The sequence below is a fragment of the Etheostoma spectabile genome, chromosome 9 (genome assembly GCF_008692095.1).
Source record: "Etheostoma spectabile isolate EspeVRDwgs_2016 chromosome 9, UIUC_Espe_1.0, whole genome shotgun sequence".
Lineage (NCBI taxonomy): Eukaryota > Metazoa > Chordata > Actinopteri > Perciformes > Percidae > Etheostoma > Etheostoma spectabile.
Genome location: NC_045741.1, coordinates 35,520,231 through 35,537,830, shown reverse-complemented (window position 1 = coordinate 35,537,830; position 17,600 = coordinate 35,520,231). Strand labels below are relative to the sequence as shown.

General features: G+C 40.8%; 1 protein-coding gene across 2 annotated transcripts in view; it reads right to left on the bottom strand.

Moving 5' to 3' along the window:
* glis1b (GLIS family zinc finger 1b) overlaps nucleotides 1–17,600 on the bottom strand; it is an 81,108-nt gene that overhangs the window by 29,928 nt on the left and 33,580 nt on the right. The window contains exons 5-6 of one of the 2 annotated variants that reach the window (XM_032524798.1): nucleotides 3,187–3,348; nucleotides 338–448 (exon numbers count right to left, since the gene is read on the bottom strand). In XM_032524798.1, the coding sequence (XP_032380689.1) occupies nucleotides 338–448; nucleotides 3,187–3,348 (273 nt within the window). The remainder of the gene's footprint in view (nucleotides 1–337; nucleotides 449–3,186; nucleotides 3,349–17,600) is intronic. The other variant, XM_032524799.1, reaches the window with a different exon arrangement.

The following is a 17,600-nucleotide window of genomic DNA, read 5'->3' as shown; positions in this document are numbered from 1 at the left end:
ACCTGATGGAAGCAGCTCAAAAGGAGAGTGTAAGACATGTGAGGGGTCAGCCATAACATGTACCATATATGTATGGGTTTCCACTAGGATTTGTTATGAAAAACGAAATGTGATAGATAATATTCCACTTTTTTAAATTAGTAGTTTAATAGTATGTAATTAATTTACTGTCATCTTCCAGGTAGAGACATATAATTAATCTTTCTGTTCTTTTGTTTGATTTAAAAAAGCACAAAAGTCTAACAAATCAGTCAACAGGAACAACTTTTAGCTTTCTGTTTCTCTTGATATCTCAATATTTATTCATTCCATTCCTCTCTTTTATAAGGTGTCTTACCTTTCTACGCACCTGTTGCTCTTTAGCCGAGTGGATCTTTACATGTTTGCGTAGGGAGCTGGGATCTGTGTAGCGCTTGGTACAACCAGGGATCTGACATGCGTACGGCTTCTACAAACAAATAGAAAAAAAAACGTTTCACATTCGGTTAAAGGGTGGACGCATCTGCATTCACTTTGTTGTAAGAGACACAAGAAAAAAGGTCTGGCAGTTATTCAAGAAGAGATGACAGAAATTGGGGGAAATTAGGGTGTGAGTAAGCACAATTTATACACTAAGATTAAAATCTGTTGAAGTGAAGGCAAAGTTAAAGTCCTACCTTTCAGCTGAGAATGACAGAATTTGAAGAAGAGGGAAAAAAGCATGAAAAGAAAAAAAGAAAAGATTTCGTTACAAAATATTTCAATAAGAAATGAGCTCCATGTAGCGTTTTGATTTAAATTCAGGACTTTCAAGCTGCTCTATGTGCTGTGTCACTTGCTGTTGCATGTAGGTATATCCTCATTTTCTTCACCCAGTATAGTAATGAACCCTCTTTCTTACCGACAAAATCAATGAAACCTGATTAATATCAATACTCGACAATGTACGGTTAGTTGTTTCTGCACAGTTAAAATAGGACTGTGATGGGAAATTTTCTACATTGGATATTATGGACCAATAAAGAGCTGGTAATGTTACTCTATACAGTCAGTATGTACTGTGTGTCAGTGCTGACATACAGACTGGTTGCGAGGAAGGAGATGTTGAAAGATTAGAGAAACAGACATGACATCTGTAAAAATGACTGCACTATCATGGAGTTTCCTCATCATTTCACATTCTTCTCATTAATCAAGCAAATATAGCATGTAGCTAGCTGATTGAGGGATTTTTCCCTTCACGGCAAAACATTTTTTTTCATCCTCAGGAACATAGGTTGGCCATTAAAGTGTAAGGGGATATGCGTCTTTATTAGCTCTGCCTCCATACGTCAACCTTCTCTGTAAATAAGCCATTGTTATTACAAGGCTCTTACAGTGCCACTCATCTCCACCATGTTTGTTTTGTCAAGCAACGCACCCAATACAGCGCAGAACCTTGAGTAAAAAAAATAAAAAAATCAAGCACGACTTCTGTGCAGAATAAATACCATTAAAGCTTGAAAATGATTTTCCCTCAAAGTGTTTTTGGCAGGACGGCCAGGCACAGCGAATACCTTAGCGGAGTGTTAATGTGAAGCCATAAGCATCAGGGTCCCAGATTAGCTGTATCATTGGCCCTACTGTGGAAAGAGTGGCTGGAGGAGGAAAATCCCTTACTGATAGAATAACACAAGTGCGCATTCAAAACTCTACTGAAGTAAAGGTTCTGAGTGATTTACTATTACGTGTACCAAAAGCACTGGTGGCTGGCCAATACAGGAACACAGGGGGAAGATATCCTGGAAATATGAGTATTATAAAAAATATTGTTAAAATTAATACCTCTTTCAATTGAAGTTTGGCAGAAAGCGGTAAATTTGAGCATATACTGATTTTAAAAAGCCTCACTGTGTGCCACTACAGCTCTCTTTCTACTTGCTCAGCATCACTGATGTTTTAGTCTCTCTGGCTTTTTAAGTACTTGCTCAAAAAGCCTGAATGCACCTCCGATTTTGTTATTGTTAATTTTTTACAATCATTCATAATAATCTTGTAAATAATCGTAAAACAATCTTTCAATGATAATTAGACTGAGTTGTTGAGTTTTTATGCCTTCACTGAAATACGGGATCTAATTGAGGGTTTAAGGACAAAGGGTGTCGTATGTTTTTCAAATTGTAAAGAACTATGAGACAAATTTGTGAACTTGGAATATGTCAATAAAAGTTAATTGACTTGAATGACTAGCTACGAGGAAGCAGAATAACATTTACATTAACTTAATTTTAGATTCACATAATTAAATCACTAATTCAATTGCTTCATTTTTAGGCTACATTTTTGAAAGGCTCCTTGAAAAGACCTATCCTAAATAATATCCTTGATTTCCAGAGCTATGATTGACTTCTATTATTGCTTTGGCTGGTTGGCTTGAAGCTGGTACGTGCGTACCTTTTAGGGACTGCTCAAAAACTACTTTCAACTAAGAATTTAAACTGTAAAAAACTGTAAAGTTCCCTGAAGTATGAGAACAAATACCTCAGTGGTACTTGAGTACATATTTTGAGCAAAACAAGTTATTTACTCCCTCGCTGTGTTGCCATGTGGATGGTGATAAAGTGAGGTATTGGTGGGGTTACTGAGACATGAAGAGTGACTCAACCTTTCCCTCCATTTACAGGTCAGAGAAACAGGCAAAGCTCTGTGTGAGCTTGCGCTCCAATCCAAGTCTGTTATGGCCCCAGCTGTGACTTAGCCTAATGGAACTGATCATTTAATGATCTGTGGCGCTTCACTGCCAACGTAGAGAGAGTGAGAATGCCACACTGCTCACTGACTGACAGCAAATTAAAGTCTAACACTGTCAAGATGTGGAAACAGGTAATGAGACTTGGAACGCAGTGCAGTTTTTAATGTTGGTGTAAAAGTAAGGGAGGGAAACAGTGTGAGCGCACACCAGACACACACATGCTGCTTGCTAGTTCTTTGACAACTCATATTTTAATTTTGCATATAATCTAATACCTGAATAGATTTGGTAGAAACTAAATGAAGCTTGTATCCGACACATGCAAACATTTATAGTCCATCGTTTCATGCAGCCATGCCTTCTGCAACACACCGACCACCCAGACTATTTTAACTGTTGGCCCGAGACAGGTTAAACATTAATCCACTATGGTAAAGCATTGGGAGGTGAGACAGAGCAGAGACTTAGTTTCTGACCGTGTCCAGGTGAGTGCGCTGATGCTTGGCGCGGTCGCTGGAGTTGCTGAAAGCTTTCTGGCAGCCTGGGTGCTGGCACAGGTACGGCTTTTCTCCTGTGTGGCTCCTTAGGTGGATCTTCAGGTTCTCCAGACGTGAAAATGCTTTGTTACAACTCTCAAACTGCAGCGGGAGGGAAGACAGCACAAGACACACACACACACACACACACACACACACACACACACACACACACACACACACACACCACACAAATACACACACACGGACAAAGACAACCACAGTCAGGCAGGTATGCATAGGACCACACAAGGAAACAAAAAATAAACGCACACACACACACACAAATGAAACAAATCAGTGTAAAGCTGGCATATTCTGGTAGAAGTAAGGATTCTGTGACTCCAGAAAGAAGCTGTCCCCCTCTTTCCCCTACTCTCTTGATCACTCGCACAGCTGGAGGAGTTCACTCTACACCACATATTCACCAGCTATAGAAAAGTGAGAGATGCTTAAAAACATGGGTGGTATAATCATGAGCCTTTTTTTTCCATGGATCTTGAATTACGCTGACAATCCAGGTACCTTTGTTAAAAACCACGTCCACTGGAAAGACAGCCGCATGTGTGACAGTGCACCTGCCTCAAGGCTGCCACTGCGTCTAAATTGCAGGGGAAACTGGAGTGTGCTGTACAGCGGCGGTTAATGGGCTGTAATGCATAGCATGGGATAAGTGTTCTGAAGTGTATAGTGCCTTAGACTGACAAGTGACAGTGACTGTAAACAGACTCATATCCGACCCAGCTTGGCCCATTTGATCCAAACCACTCAGCCAATGAACACCACAGATTTGTTAACACGTGAATGATTCATGAGGCTTCTCGCATATCCACTCCTGCTCTTAAGCAAAAAACAAGGCTGATTGGTTGATTAGGCAGTCCATGTCAATACCCCCTACAGGGGCTGCTGTGTAAAGAGTCACAAAGTTTAGCGTGTACAGTAGTATGGGAAGCATAGCTCAATGCTACTTATATATATTTAGGATTCATCTTGTGTACAGTAAGTGTTCAGCAGCATCAATATATTGAGACTGTCAATATAGGAACAATAGTAGCATAAGGGATCAAGTTAGCATCCCTCTTCTGTCACCCTAAAATGACAAAAAAGGGGAAGACAAAAGAGTACAGAGACAAAAGATGGTGGGGAAGATGGAAAAGGGGGTTGCTTCATGAAGAGTACCGATAATAGACTGCATAAACTGGTGAAGGAAAGCCATTAGCCCTTTTTGGCCAAAATGTTCCAGGAACTATGGAACCAGAGGAACTAAAAATCTATTTTGTGCATTCTTGTTTGCATTAAAAAATGACGGCTTTCTTCATTATATGTCAAGAACCTAAATATGAGAGAAACCGGGAGCCATGAAGGCATTGAGTCTGATAAAGGACCAATGATAAATGGTGCAACTACTGCGACTTTAAACTCTTAAGTTTATAAGTAAAATATCTTATAAGTATATTATCTTCTAAAATAACAAATTCCTCACTCACAAATCTTACCTAAAACCAACTTCTTTCAAAGGGCTAATCTGACCTCAGTGCAAATGCAACTTCATTGACAAACTGTTCTACTGGTCTCTACTGTCCATTGTAGCCTGACCTTTAGTAAAGCCTGCTGACAACAGGTCGGGTTACGGCCAAGGAGAGAGTGACACCATTCTTCAGCTTCATCTACGCTCAATACTCATCCCTGGTCTCCTTCATTCACTCACACAGTACAGGCAGGGCCTTCTATTCACAGAGGCTCCATTTAATATAGGCGAAACCTAAGCCAGTCATGGAAGAGCCGTGTTGGGTGACTAGGCTGATCTGTGGGTGTATGTGCCTGTGTGGCTCCGTAAGAGAGTCTTAATCTGCCCGATTATGGCGACACAAACACACAGCTCCTGCAGTTTGTAAGGCTTCTGAGCCGATGAGTTTGGAAACAAAAGCATCATTTTAACATGATCAGACAGATTCTTTTTTTTCCTGTCCATTTATTTTCTTACAACAAGCTACAAACTAACAATTAAAACTGAGCTTGTGAAGTTGATTTTACTGAACACAAAACTGGGCAATATGTGCACCGACAATATAGGATGGGAGCTTAATAATGCCTCAGTGAGAGGACAAAGCTTGAAATTTTGGGTATCACCAATGCCCATACATTGCTTGAGTTTATAGGTAAAACTGCTCAAATGCATCAGTATCAGTAAAAGCATCACCATCATCATCATCATCATCGATGTAAGATCCTGGATCAACTAAATAAAATACATTTTAAAATGAGCAAAATTATGATTTGAAAACAGAAATGTGACAATTTTTGATACTCACATTTCTATCCCAAATTACAGTAAACATGTAGGGTCAATACACAGCCCTACTACAAGACAAGATCTAATCAGCTATGTTTTGACCTGTGTGCTGTGTGTAGTGTGCCTAAAGCTGAGAAGAGAAATGCATAAAGAAAATTAGGACATTCAACATGAATGACTGCTTGACCAGACAGCAACACAAAAGTAACAGTGACAGGCCCGGAATGTAGAATTAATGAAATATTTCACCCTGGATTCATCAACACATACACATGCACACACGCACATGCACAGAACTACACATTTGTTCCCGACTTCAGCATACAATCATGGAAAAATGTCATTAGGAATTTACACTGCACAGTGATGTACAGCGGAAACACATTATTCTAAAGTCGTGCCAATCAAATGTTTCGGCAGGAAACGAGAGACGCAGCGAAGATGGGAAAGTTTAATAAAACTCTCAGTGCAGAGGAACATCTACACTGCCATTCCAGTCATGGCAGACGCGTTCCATGCTGACTGCTGAAATACGGCACCAAGAATTTGAGTTTGGAAAACAAACACGGCTATTATTGACGTGCTAAATATGTGTATTTATGTATAAGGGAATAATCACTCTTTCATTGCTTTCTTTTCCGCAATACAAATTTGAGGCTAAATTATAGTAACGGGTCCGTGGAGGAAACCGTGTTAATCATATTGAGCGTATTATTACTCTGGAAGCTGGACTAGCAGGGAGACAGCTGAGTATGAGGTTTTCCTGCCTGCTGGGAATCAATAGGCACTGCCACCACTGGGCATGGACATTACCCAGAACCCTGCATGAACGATTTAATGCTCCAGTAAGGTGTTTTAGTGTGGCCAATCTGAGGGTTAAAATTACTTCTTTCAGTGAGTTCATAGACTGTCAAAAACCTACTTAGGTTTTGTATTTGATGCATGCAGTGGTGTGTAGTTAAATTCAGCATTGCTCCTGTTACTGAAGAAAAGGGTTTTAACAGTATTGATGTGGGCAGTATGATGTCTTATTTTGATAGAGGTGACACATGGCAATTATACATCCCAGGTTATGGGTGTGATGCCAACTGGTTGAACTAAAAGTGTTTAAAAATAATATCTGCATGTTAAAAAAGGATATGTGTCAGTAGGTTCCCCTCTATTATCACTGAGGAGTTGCCTAATATAAACAATTTAGAGAGAAATGAACACATAGGTTAAAGTGGTATAAACATAAAGTCGTGGTGGCTGAGGCTTCTGACACAGAACTAATTTTATATTTGATATTATCTTTGAAAACAGTTTAGACAGCGCTAATGACATAAATTGCTTTAAACATGTTTAGTTTTCCTCTCTGAAACCTCCATCTAAGGTAAACCGGCAGCTCACTGCACAAGTGGAGAGGCACAGGCAGCGTGGAGGGATTTGAGCCCTGTTTGACACCGTCTCACTCTTGAGTAGGGTGTTCAGTAGCTCGGTAAACATTCGGGATGACAGCAGGGTCTTGACATGGCTGAAGGGGGCGAGAGCAGGTTGAAAGGGTGGACAGGCAGCTGATCACATAAGACAGATTATGGGCCCAGCATGCAGGCTAGTGGAGGTGCGGTGGACCTGAGGCCTTCATGGGAAATGACTCCTGACTGGCAGGGAAAAGGCCAAACAGCGCCTGGGCTAAAAGGCACCAGTGTACGCCTCTCCTCAAATGCGGCGGCTCATTAGCAACCGGCAGGAGCTGTGGATGATGGAAACAAACTAGCCGTTATGGAGGGGTGTCGGGAGGAAATATGGCTGCTGACATGCAGGCCAGAAATCTGATTAAAAGCTTTCATGAATGATATAGGAAGATAAATGCAGAGAGAGGAGAGAATCAGAGGCAAGCGTGAGGTTCTTCTCTTTGGAAAAATATACATACCTACGGTCTTTGCATCTAAGGTCATCACTTACAGGAGTCATTTTTTTCACCAAGATAATATCCAGGATGTTCTCCCCCAACAGTTAAGCTTTTCTAGGTTTGCTATATATGTGAGGGGATCTCTTTCAGCGCTAATATGTTTCTCTGGCCCTGGGCAGTAATTGTAGATCAGGCCACTGACTAATGATGGGGAGACGGGATTCAACTGTTTGGCTGCTTACTAGCATGACATTCACAATTACTCATGTTCAGAGACCCCCCCCAATAAAAGAAAAAGGTTCTCCGATCCTAAAAGCCTCCACAAATCCTCCACTGTGATTAGTTGTACCTAATACATCCAGGCTCCTTTACTGCCAAGCCTGACAGACACGATGAAGAGGAAAGAGTATTGGTGGAAAATACTGCCAAAAAACACACGTTATAGGGTGGCAATGCTCGAAAGCAGCCTGTATAACTTTATAAGTATGAAAAAAATAATAAGTTGGTTTATCACAAGGTGTCTTTCTCTGCCCTGACCAACGAGGAAAACCACCAACACTTCAGGATCTGTTCGGAGGGAAGGCTGCGGAGCAGAGTGCCATGGCTGCGGATGGGAGGAACATGTGCATTTAATCTTCCTGCTTCCAAATGCCCTGTGGCAACCACAGCAAAGAGCAGAAAAACGTAAATGGATGAAATTATATCCATATGATTCAACGAGACAGCTAAAGAGAGGCAGGTTTCTCATGCGCTTCGTCAGGAGTCAAAATTGAACACAGCTTGGCTAAAACATTCGCATTACATAGTTTACACATATCATTTCCACTGCAAAGCAGGACCCTTTTAGCAGCCAGCCTCATCTGTTGCTAATAGGGCTTCAATTTGAATCAAAAGATAGGGTTTTTATTCTCCCTTTGTCTCAGAGCAGGACAGATATTAATTGATGTGTTTCTCCTTGAAGCATCTTTTCCCCCTTGCCTCCTGCACTTTCACAAATTTTTGAAAACCCTTGATTTATGAATGGTGAGATATGAGCACACACAGCAAATGACTAAAAGCGAGGGAGTGTTGTCCAGATGCGAATGAACAAGCGGGCAGAGCAAGAGCTCAGCCGATAAATTGCTGGGAGGAAGTAGTCATGTAAATGACTAAAGAAATTGTTCTTAACAGCCATTTTGCACTCAGGCCTGAATGGTTTGGGGGCCAGATTAAAAACTATGTGGATGGCACAACAGGAAGCATTGGTATGATGACTAAATGAGCCTGCTCACATAATGAGCATCCCCAGCTGTTTTGTTCCTCTGACAGACTGTTTGCTAGAGATTGAGGAGGAAGTGCAGTGATGGATCTGAACCCCTGTTCCTGTGGAAGAGGCCTGGCACAGTGTGAGCCTGGCTGCACAACACCATGGCGAGGCTTCATGGAAGCACTTAACCTACTGTGATTCAGAGGCCTTCATTCAAATGTCTACCAGCTCTGCAGCCCTGCATCAGATTAGAGAGCTAAAATGTGATTTCCTCTTAAAGCGGGCGGCCTGGGTTTACAGGTTCACCAGGTTGAGGGGAAAAAGGAGAACAAGGTCACATTCTCAAAGAGATGTAGCGGACTGACAGGGGAAAGGATATATATTTTGTGTGTTATAGTCTAGCGTTAGCAGAGAACTAATCTGACTTCCACCTTACGTCTTCTCTGTTGCCTCAACAATTTACATTTTCCTTCTGGGCAAAGGCTTGGGTTGTCAAAAAAATATGTACACACACATACTTTACACTCAACAGTATGAACACGGGTCAGCTGTACAGCTTCCTTTGACTGTACTTCTAACAAACAATTGATCAGGTTTCTGATCACCTCCATATAAATACTTCTGAGTGAGAGAGGACACCATTTGGACGCAACAAAATCAGAACTAAAACAGCAGTTTGCACAAATGAGGCTTTTAAGCCCTGTTCAGACATGGAAGCTGTTGCATTGCTGGCTTCATCTATCTGACCATCAGAATAGATTTCTTTAGCATTTGCACATACCATACTATGGGTCTCCATAGTGGCTCTGTTCAAACATGACAGAACTGTAGTGCTTACAAGATATTTGGCCCCTTGACACAGCAGGAGTGCAAAAGCCTTTTTTTCTTTTAACTAGCCTTGGATACATTTACAAATCAATGTTATGATTAATTAAGTGCTTTGGAATTTGGCCGCCTACTTATAAGTTATGAGTCATTTAATTCCTACTTGTTCACAGGTATGTATGTATATAAAACATTTAGGAAAAACTTTAAAACATAAAAATATCATTAAAATAAAAAAAGTCACAATATTGTATTATAAATAGGGACTTGGCTGATGATTAATATGATTTTGCCAGTTTTTAGCCCTGCACTGTGAGTGGAATAAATTAACCAATGAAAACTAAATTTTATTAGTCATTTGCAATGGAATAAATCTCACAACTTAAAATTGGCTTATTGACACAATATCATGGTTTATTCAAGTGATTTTTTTTTTCCTTGAGCAGATAAAATTATTATTAAATCACAAAATAACTACAGTGTTTCTTTCTTTGAATTTAACTTTGTGCTGTTGCAGCCTTTTTGTGAATGTGACAATCGTCAGTATTATGGAAATGTTTTTGGGTCTGCCATAGTAAGATTGTGGTCATTGTGTCAACACTTTTCTTTCCAGAGCCTTAATTGTTATTATATTAGTTTTATTCCTTTTCAAAACAGAGCACCCGAAGATTTAAAGATGATCATTTTTTGTGTAGTAAAGGTTGAATATTGGCTAATATTGGATTTGGGGTGTTCACTTTAGTGAGGAGACACACAAGGAACAAGTTTCCCTACAGGGCCATTAAAGTACATCTTATCTTATCTTATGTGATCTTGTGAATGCCTATTGAGAGAAAGGCTTCTAAAAGAGCCACACTACTTTGTCTCATGAAAGTGTTTATTCTGACAAACCAATCCTAACAATTTATAATGGCTAATTAGACTGCAATACAAAGTGTCCAGTGCCACAGCCATTAGTAACCATCAAGGCATTAATTATAAACCCGTTCAAGAAATCCGAACCCGCCATGAAAAAGACAGACTGGGGGTTGCGCAATGAAAAACTTGAACATGATCTGTGTTCCGAGCCGGCGCCTGGACTGATGTTACTGGCAGTCAATGCAGGATCCTGTTTGATGGGCCTATGAGCTACGGCGTCCTCTGACACCCGGGTTTCAATCTGTCCAGCACCTTTCACTCACACCTGCCTCTATTCTCACACTCGCTTTCTCTCTCTGTTCTCTCTTTTACCCCCTTCTGCCATTAAGCTCCTCTTGCTCCAGCCCTTCAATGGGGTGCTCCACGACTCCATTTCATATTAGAACTATTGGGGGATGATAGACACCAATTCAGCAACAGCCAGTAAAGAAAATAACATTATGATTAATTGATTGACTTTATTGCTCTTTTGTTAGACTATTACACAAATACCATACGGTCCAACATGATGATACAGTCCAATTCCATGAAAGTTGGACTGTGCTTTAAAGTGATCTTTTTACTAGATTATCACGAACGTCCATCATTTACTCCTTCTTTGCCTCTCCGTCTGTCTAGCGTTGTAACTTTTATATTCAGGCTTTTATTTGACTATAACATATGACGGAAGCTGTACTGGGCATACGTTCATGCTGTCAGCTCTTAATCGCAAGAAAGGAAAGGGCTCTTTACCTTGATCTGCCTTGTTTACTTCTACTGTAATGTCCTTAGTTTCCCAGAGTGAAATTTGCCCAAACTAGAAGAAAATGTGTTACGTTACTGATTCAAGATAAAACATGTCTTGTGATTGCATTTAATTTTTGGTCTATTGAGGCTGCTGACATGAAGAAATTTTCACATTGCCACAGGTCTAGAAAGCTTGCTCTGACAACACCTTAATAACATCCATGAATTAAAAAAAAAAAAACATCATTGAATACCAGTATCAATCCAGAAAAGCAAAGCGTATTACCAGTAGCTGTTATCTAATGGAGTGACAGTGTTTAATGTACACAGTTTTTGTTTCAGTTAAATGCAAACAGGAACACTGTTGCTTTCCCATTTTGGATTTCAGATGATAAGGTGGATGTATTTTTCAAACTTGCCTTCTGACTTCAAATTCTTGTGACAGAATGATTCTATTAAGCTTGTAGAAAATTCTTGTGTGACAACAACCTGACAAAATGAATACCACAGTGATCCTTTGTCATAGAGACTTGTTAGGTAAAGAAATAAAAAGCCCTTCTCCCTTTTTGGCAAACCATTCGTTGTCCACACAAGGCAAGAGTTGACACAGCTGTCGAAAGACCTACTGTAGCATACACTGGGCGACTCTATAACTCTGACGTGATAACAAATAAACAGTGCAGAAGCGCAGTATGTTGCCAAGCCAAATACCTTAATGCCAGAAGCACTATAGTATTCAGACAGAAAACATGCCGGCAAAATTAAACAATAGGTCAACATGGCATTGTGATCAACACCAGCATTAGGACTCAAGCAGGGTGCAGGGGAAGAGAGTATGTTTGTGCAACCCTCTGGAGGAAAACCAGACCACAAAGCTTTGTGGGTAAAAAAGCGGCTGCCCAAGAAATGTGGTGCAACGGTGCCCCTAGATTTGTTCACTCCTCAGCATGCCAAGGTTGTGTTCTTTTCTGCTCTCTGCGGGTTTCAGGGTCCAGTTTCCAGTTATGTGGATATGGCTGGTTGCAATGTATCAGACTGTGCTGGATATCGAGTGTGACAAGTCAAATCACGCCTCAGGCGTTTTCAGCGCGCACATCACCTTTCATTCACATTTCAATAAATCAATTGACCACATTTCAGTATATGGCTCAAAATTTATATTCAATAATTCAGTCCACACTACCACGCCTGTGCCCTCTGTCCTATAGGAAAACACATTGGTTTGAGTACAAAACCACTCCCCATTCCTGTGCAATTATGATGGACTTAAGCAACCCGCCAACGGCAAAAATCCCAAGTCACAGTGTTCTTTGGTAAACTTTTTCATATTTGTGTAATATTTCCTTCAAATTTTCTCAACAGACATATGTTTATGTTACATGTCAAAGTCCCAGCCTGGTACTCCCACACAACATGTCATTTAGAATGCAGGCATATCACAAGACACCATTTCCCCCATATACAATACGCATTTCCTGCCTGTACTTTAAGTCATGCATGACCCAATCTATATTTCTTGGCTTAATTCCTTTCTGAATAAAATTGGCATACTGGTTATACTGATGTTTTGTTTGTTTTGCCCCTGACAAAGATGCAGTGTGATCTAAATGACAGCTGCTGCGTGACACAGTATAAAAAGATCGCTGTTATGAAAAACTGGAAGAACAGAGGAAAAATAAAAAGATATGCTCTGACTTAAAGGCTTCTGACTTCTACTGTAATTCGGCCTGAATAACTGAACCAATCTGGTTGTAAACCCCGCATAAACCTTTTTACATCAATGTTAAACCAATTCCAAAGCTGAAAAGACTGAATGTGAAACAGATGTTTTTAAAGCGAACAGAAAGCGAAAGGGCTTCTTTCTGGAGCTAGTTAGAGATCATTGGGTTGTAAACCTCTACGGTGAGAGGTAAATCCCAACTTAAATATCAGTCTTTGTAAAATAAGGTAATTGGATCATTCTGTGTATTGTGTTCTGATCTGTCCCACTGCGACAGATCATAAATTCTGTGCCTCTGTCTCTCTTTAATCCCCCCCCCCTTCTCTCATTATCAATCATTATAGTTGATGTGGTTTTGGTGAAGACTGACTGTTTTGATATATGTGCCATTTAACACCACAATCCACGCCTCAATATTCTACTTGGATCTTTCCATTTGGATCTCTTTTCATCCTCTCACCCTCTGGTGGGCATTTGAAAACACACTGAAGGTCTTGACAGTGTAAACACACACAGGTCTCAGCTTGGAAAGCTTGGTCAAATTGTAACAAACACTTGAGTTGTGTGTGCAATGACTGCGCTGATGCTTCAAAAATGCTCTCAAGTCCGCATTCAGTGCATACCAAATCACTTGTCATGCATAATGCCTTGTGATGAATTCTGGGCAAAAGTGTCTTTTTTTTTGGTATGACATCAGTGGAGCTGAATTGCCTGTCTGGCTCCGTTTCTCGCACCCTTCACTTCTTTTCTCAAACATTCAAATTAAACCTGGCACACTAACCACAGAACGCCGCAGTGCATAATTTAAACTTGACACCCTAAACGTAAACACGTCTTTCGCTACATCATTTATCCATACTTCTCTTAGGGTTGATTTTGCACAGTAGCAACTCGTATGTATTAGCTGCAGGTTTAGCCTAGTCTGGTGTGGTGCAGCGTGGGTCTGGCTGGGTGGAGGGATACTGTCGTCTTGGGTTGTGGCGTGGCCCTGAGGCAGAAGTGGTCCCGGTGTGTATAAATGTCTTTCTTGTTTGCTTGTTTGGTGGGCGATGTAAAGCCGGCCAGGGATAGATGTTGCACTGGACTCGCTTCTATGCAGTGTCCTCTGTCACATTGACAAGTCAGCAAAAAACAAAAACAAACATCTGGATGCTCTAAGAGATTTACCTCTGTTCAACACACACAGCACACACACCACCAACTGACCAGTTCGGTGGATATGTTTGCGGAGTGGCCACTGTGGCACAAATTGTGCTTGGGCACAAAACAAGGCCAGTGTGTGAATGGGAGGAGTGGGAGAAGATGGTAGCCTCAGAGGAGAAAGGGCCTGTTATGTATTTGCCCCGTAAAATGCCACAAATATGCTTTGGCTATATTTATCTGTTTGACTGTAGCAAAGAAACAGTTAAGCACACCTCCACAATGCACATGATCCATGACGACATACAGCCAAAGATCACTACTATTGAGCACTAAACCAGGAAAGACTTGGTTTAGAAGGGAGTCTAAAAAGGCCCATGAACTGGGTGCCTAGGCCCTTGACCTAAGAAGAGGATCCCACGGCTCTTCTCCATCCATCCATCCATCCATCCATCCATCCATCCTCCCTCTCTGTTCTGCATAAACTGGGTTTGCATCCCTGCAGCAGCCCCCTGAACATGACGGAGACCCACCCCGGCGTCTTCTATCCGATGTATTAGTAAACTGATCTGGCTCAGTAGAGAGGTTAAACTGATTAAGGTTTTGGATGGGACACAATTATGACACAATCTCTGTGCAGCGTATAACCAGCCCCAGCCCTGAGTCTTCAGGTTTCCGATACAAGAGCGTGATTAAATGTTAAGGAAATAGGACAACTCAAAATACTGCATTCCAGACAAATGCAATTATAGTGTATCACATGTAGTAAATCCTGCATGCTTTGATACCTGGTTAGAAGCTGAAGGCAAGGTAGCTACAGACCTGTTATAACTTGAATTCATTGTAGCAGTGTACAATGTTTTAAGAAATGCTCCACTGCTTATAATGTGCATGTTATACCAATATTATGCTGTATTTCTAAAGCAACAATTACCCAGTGCATATGCCAAAAAAATTCTCATGCAGAAATCCTAATTTTGTCACTTTCAATGAAAACCTACTAAAAACCTATTGATGATGATGTGCATCATACAGACTGAGGAAGATAGAGCAACTGAACTAACTGAGTTAAAAATATAAAACATTAAAGGTCTTAAAATTCCAAAATATTGTTAAGCTTGAATGTTTGAACAATGCTAACATTCAGTGTTAGCATTCTAAATGAATAGAAATGACATATTTTTAATCTATCAAAGCACAAGGCTTAAATTCTTTGTTATTATTATATTATTATATGTTTATTTTTCTTTGTAACTTTTTATTTACTTTTGCCTTTCAGATCAATAGTTTGATTGTGAGGATAAATACTCACTTTCCCTGTTAAAAGGGTCACTCTTTTTAATGATGACATGACATGACTGTTCATGTCAACAACAGACATACAAAGAATTTGATCAGAATTTATAACGAAATGAAATGATGACTAATTAAACATATTGTTTTTTATTTCACTTCATTTGAGTCATATTTTGATTATGTTTTAATTGTTTAACTATATCCTAACACATCACAAGGTTAATATTATGTACAATACATCCCAAGGATACTCAGTCAATGAATAGCATCATGGAATAATTCTGTCAGAATTCTACATAAGCCCTCCACCCTCTGGCCCCCTCATACCTCACTGACCTCCTCTCCCCCCACCAACCCTCACGGTCCCTCAGATCCACCTCAGCTGGTCTTCTCTCCATCCCCAAGTCCAACCTCCGCAGTTCGGGGACAAAATCCCACCCCAAAGAGACGGATGACTCTGAGTTCCTCACCATCTTCCAGTCCCGCCTCAGGACCCATCTCTTCACCTCTGCCTATCCGTATCCCCACGCCCCCCCCCCCCCCTCCCTTTATATCTGTGCCTGGATCTTGTTTTGTTTTCTACCCTGGAAAGCGACTTTGGGTCCTTGAAAAGCACTATACAAATTAAACGTATTATTATTATTATTATTATTATTAGTAGTAGTAGTAGTAGTAGTAGTAGTAGTGGTAGTAGTAGTATTATATGTAATGACAATGACAAAAAACATCAGTTACATCAGTATTCACTTGAATCAGAGTGTTTCAGTGTCTAGCTAAAAAGATTCAGAGGGTGCAGTAGCAGCAGTGAGTGTTAAATCTATCAAAGCGGTCCTAAATTCAGATTCTAAATGATAGCTAGTGGGAGAGAAAGAAAGAGGGTGGTGGGGGTGGTGTTGGAGAACACTTGACTACATTACTGCAAAAGATTGACTGGAAAGCTTTTTTTTTGGCCTGACAAGAAGTTGGCCTGGCCAAGTCAACAAGGAAAACAAGCAAGATCCATCTATCCAGGGCTTGCATTCGTATGCCAAACCATCAGTCGCAGAGCCCCTCCGCCAGCAGTTTCATCATACAAATATCACATGTGGACTGTGTTGTGTTACTATTAGCATAACGACCAAACTGCAAAGCAGCACAGCACACCTGACAGGAAGACAGAGGATAACCAAAGAATGCGGTTTTGGGTTTGGTGAAAAAAATGTCACTATCTAGCTACCTGATGAACTCATTTGTCTGGGGAATGACTGACAAAGTTCATTCTAAAAAAATGAATGCATAGGAGAGGCACAGGACCTTCAGATAAGGTGCCATAAGTTGATCTCTGACAGGTCTTTATTTGGACCTGATTAGCTTTTTGAATTTGTGCCAACTAAATTGCGTTTAGGAGCTCTCTTTCTGAAGCATGCAGTTACGTCTGACATGCTAAATCTCGTCTGTTGTCCCTGATTACATTCAGTGAGCCATTTACAGACCTCTCCTCTCACAGTACACTGGAGTAAATATGTGTATAGCCCGAGGAACCAGTTAGCCTTGCCGATTTAGAATTTTGTGTTGGTAATTTGGTTTCCGTGCATGCCTGAGTTCCTCGGGTCAGTTTGAATGTTAGCATGTTGTTGCTGTTGGGTGTAAAACATAGTGACTGTAAATGTGGAGATTTTGTATGTTTTTACACGCTACTGTAAGGACTGAGAAGAATTGTTAGCATTTAGTTTCACTAGCTTCTGAAATACCAACATTTTGCAGAAATAACAATTGTGTGTCTGTCTGAGCCTCTTTAAGTAGTCTCTTTAGAATTGCTTTGGGATCTTCTACACCAAACTGAGCTCAACACGTCTTCACTACAGGTTATGTTGGGCCTCGTGGTTCAGAAGCTAGACTCTGAGATTGTGGCCTGTCAGTTGTCCAGACAGGCCAGAGTGTCAATGGCTCATACGGCTACAAACACATTAATATCAACGTCACTCGCCACCCACACCCAGTACCCAGACGGCTCCAGTTTCAGGCAGCATTCAGAGGAAAAGTCGGGTCATGTGCTGAACCTCAGTTTTAATTAGCTAATGGCACTCCCTGTTTCATCTACTCGTCTGAGCTGATTGCTCACAAAAGACTCCATTTACCCCTGAAAACACACGCCATCTTGGCACCGGCCCACGCTCCATGTCTATACGTATGCTGCCGAGGGATTTTGCCACTCTCCTCCAAAATTCAGTCTATTAAATCTAAATATATATGTTTGCTGGTTTCACACCGGTGAAAAAAGAGGAAATTCCATGATCTGCGATTTTTTCCAGCAGGCCTT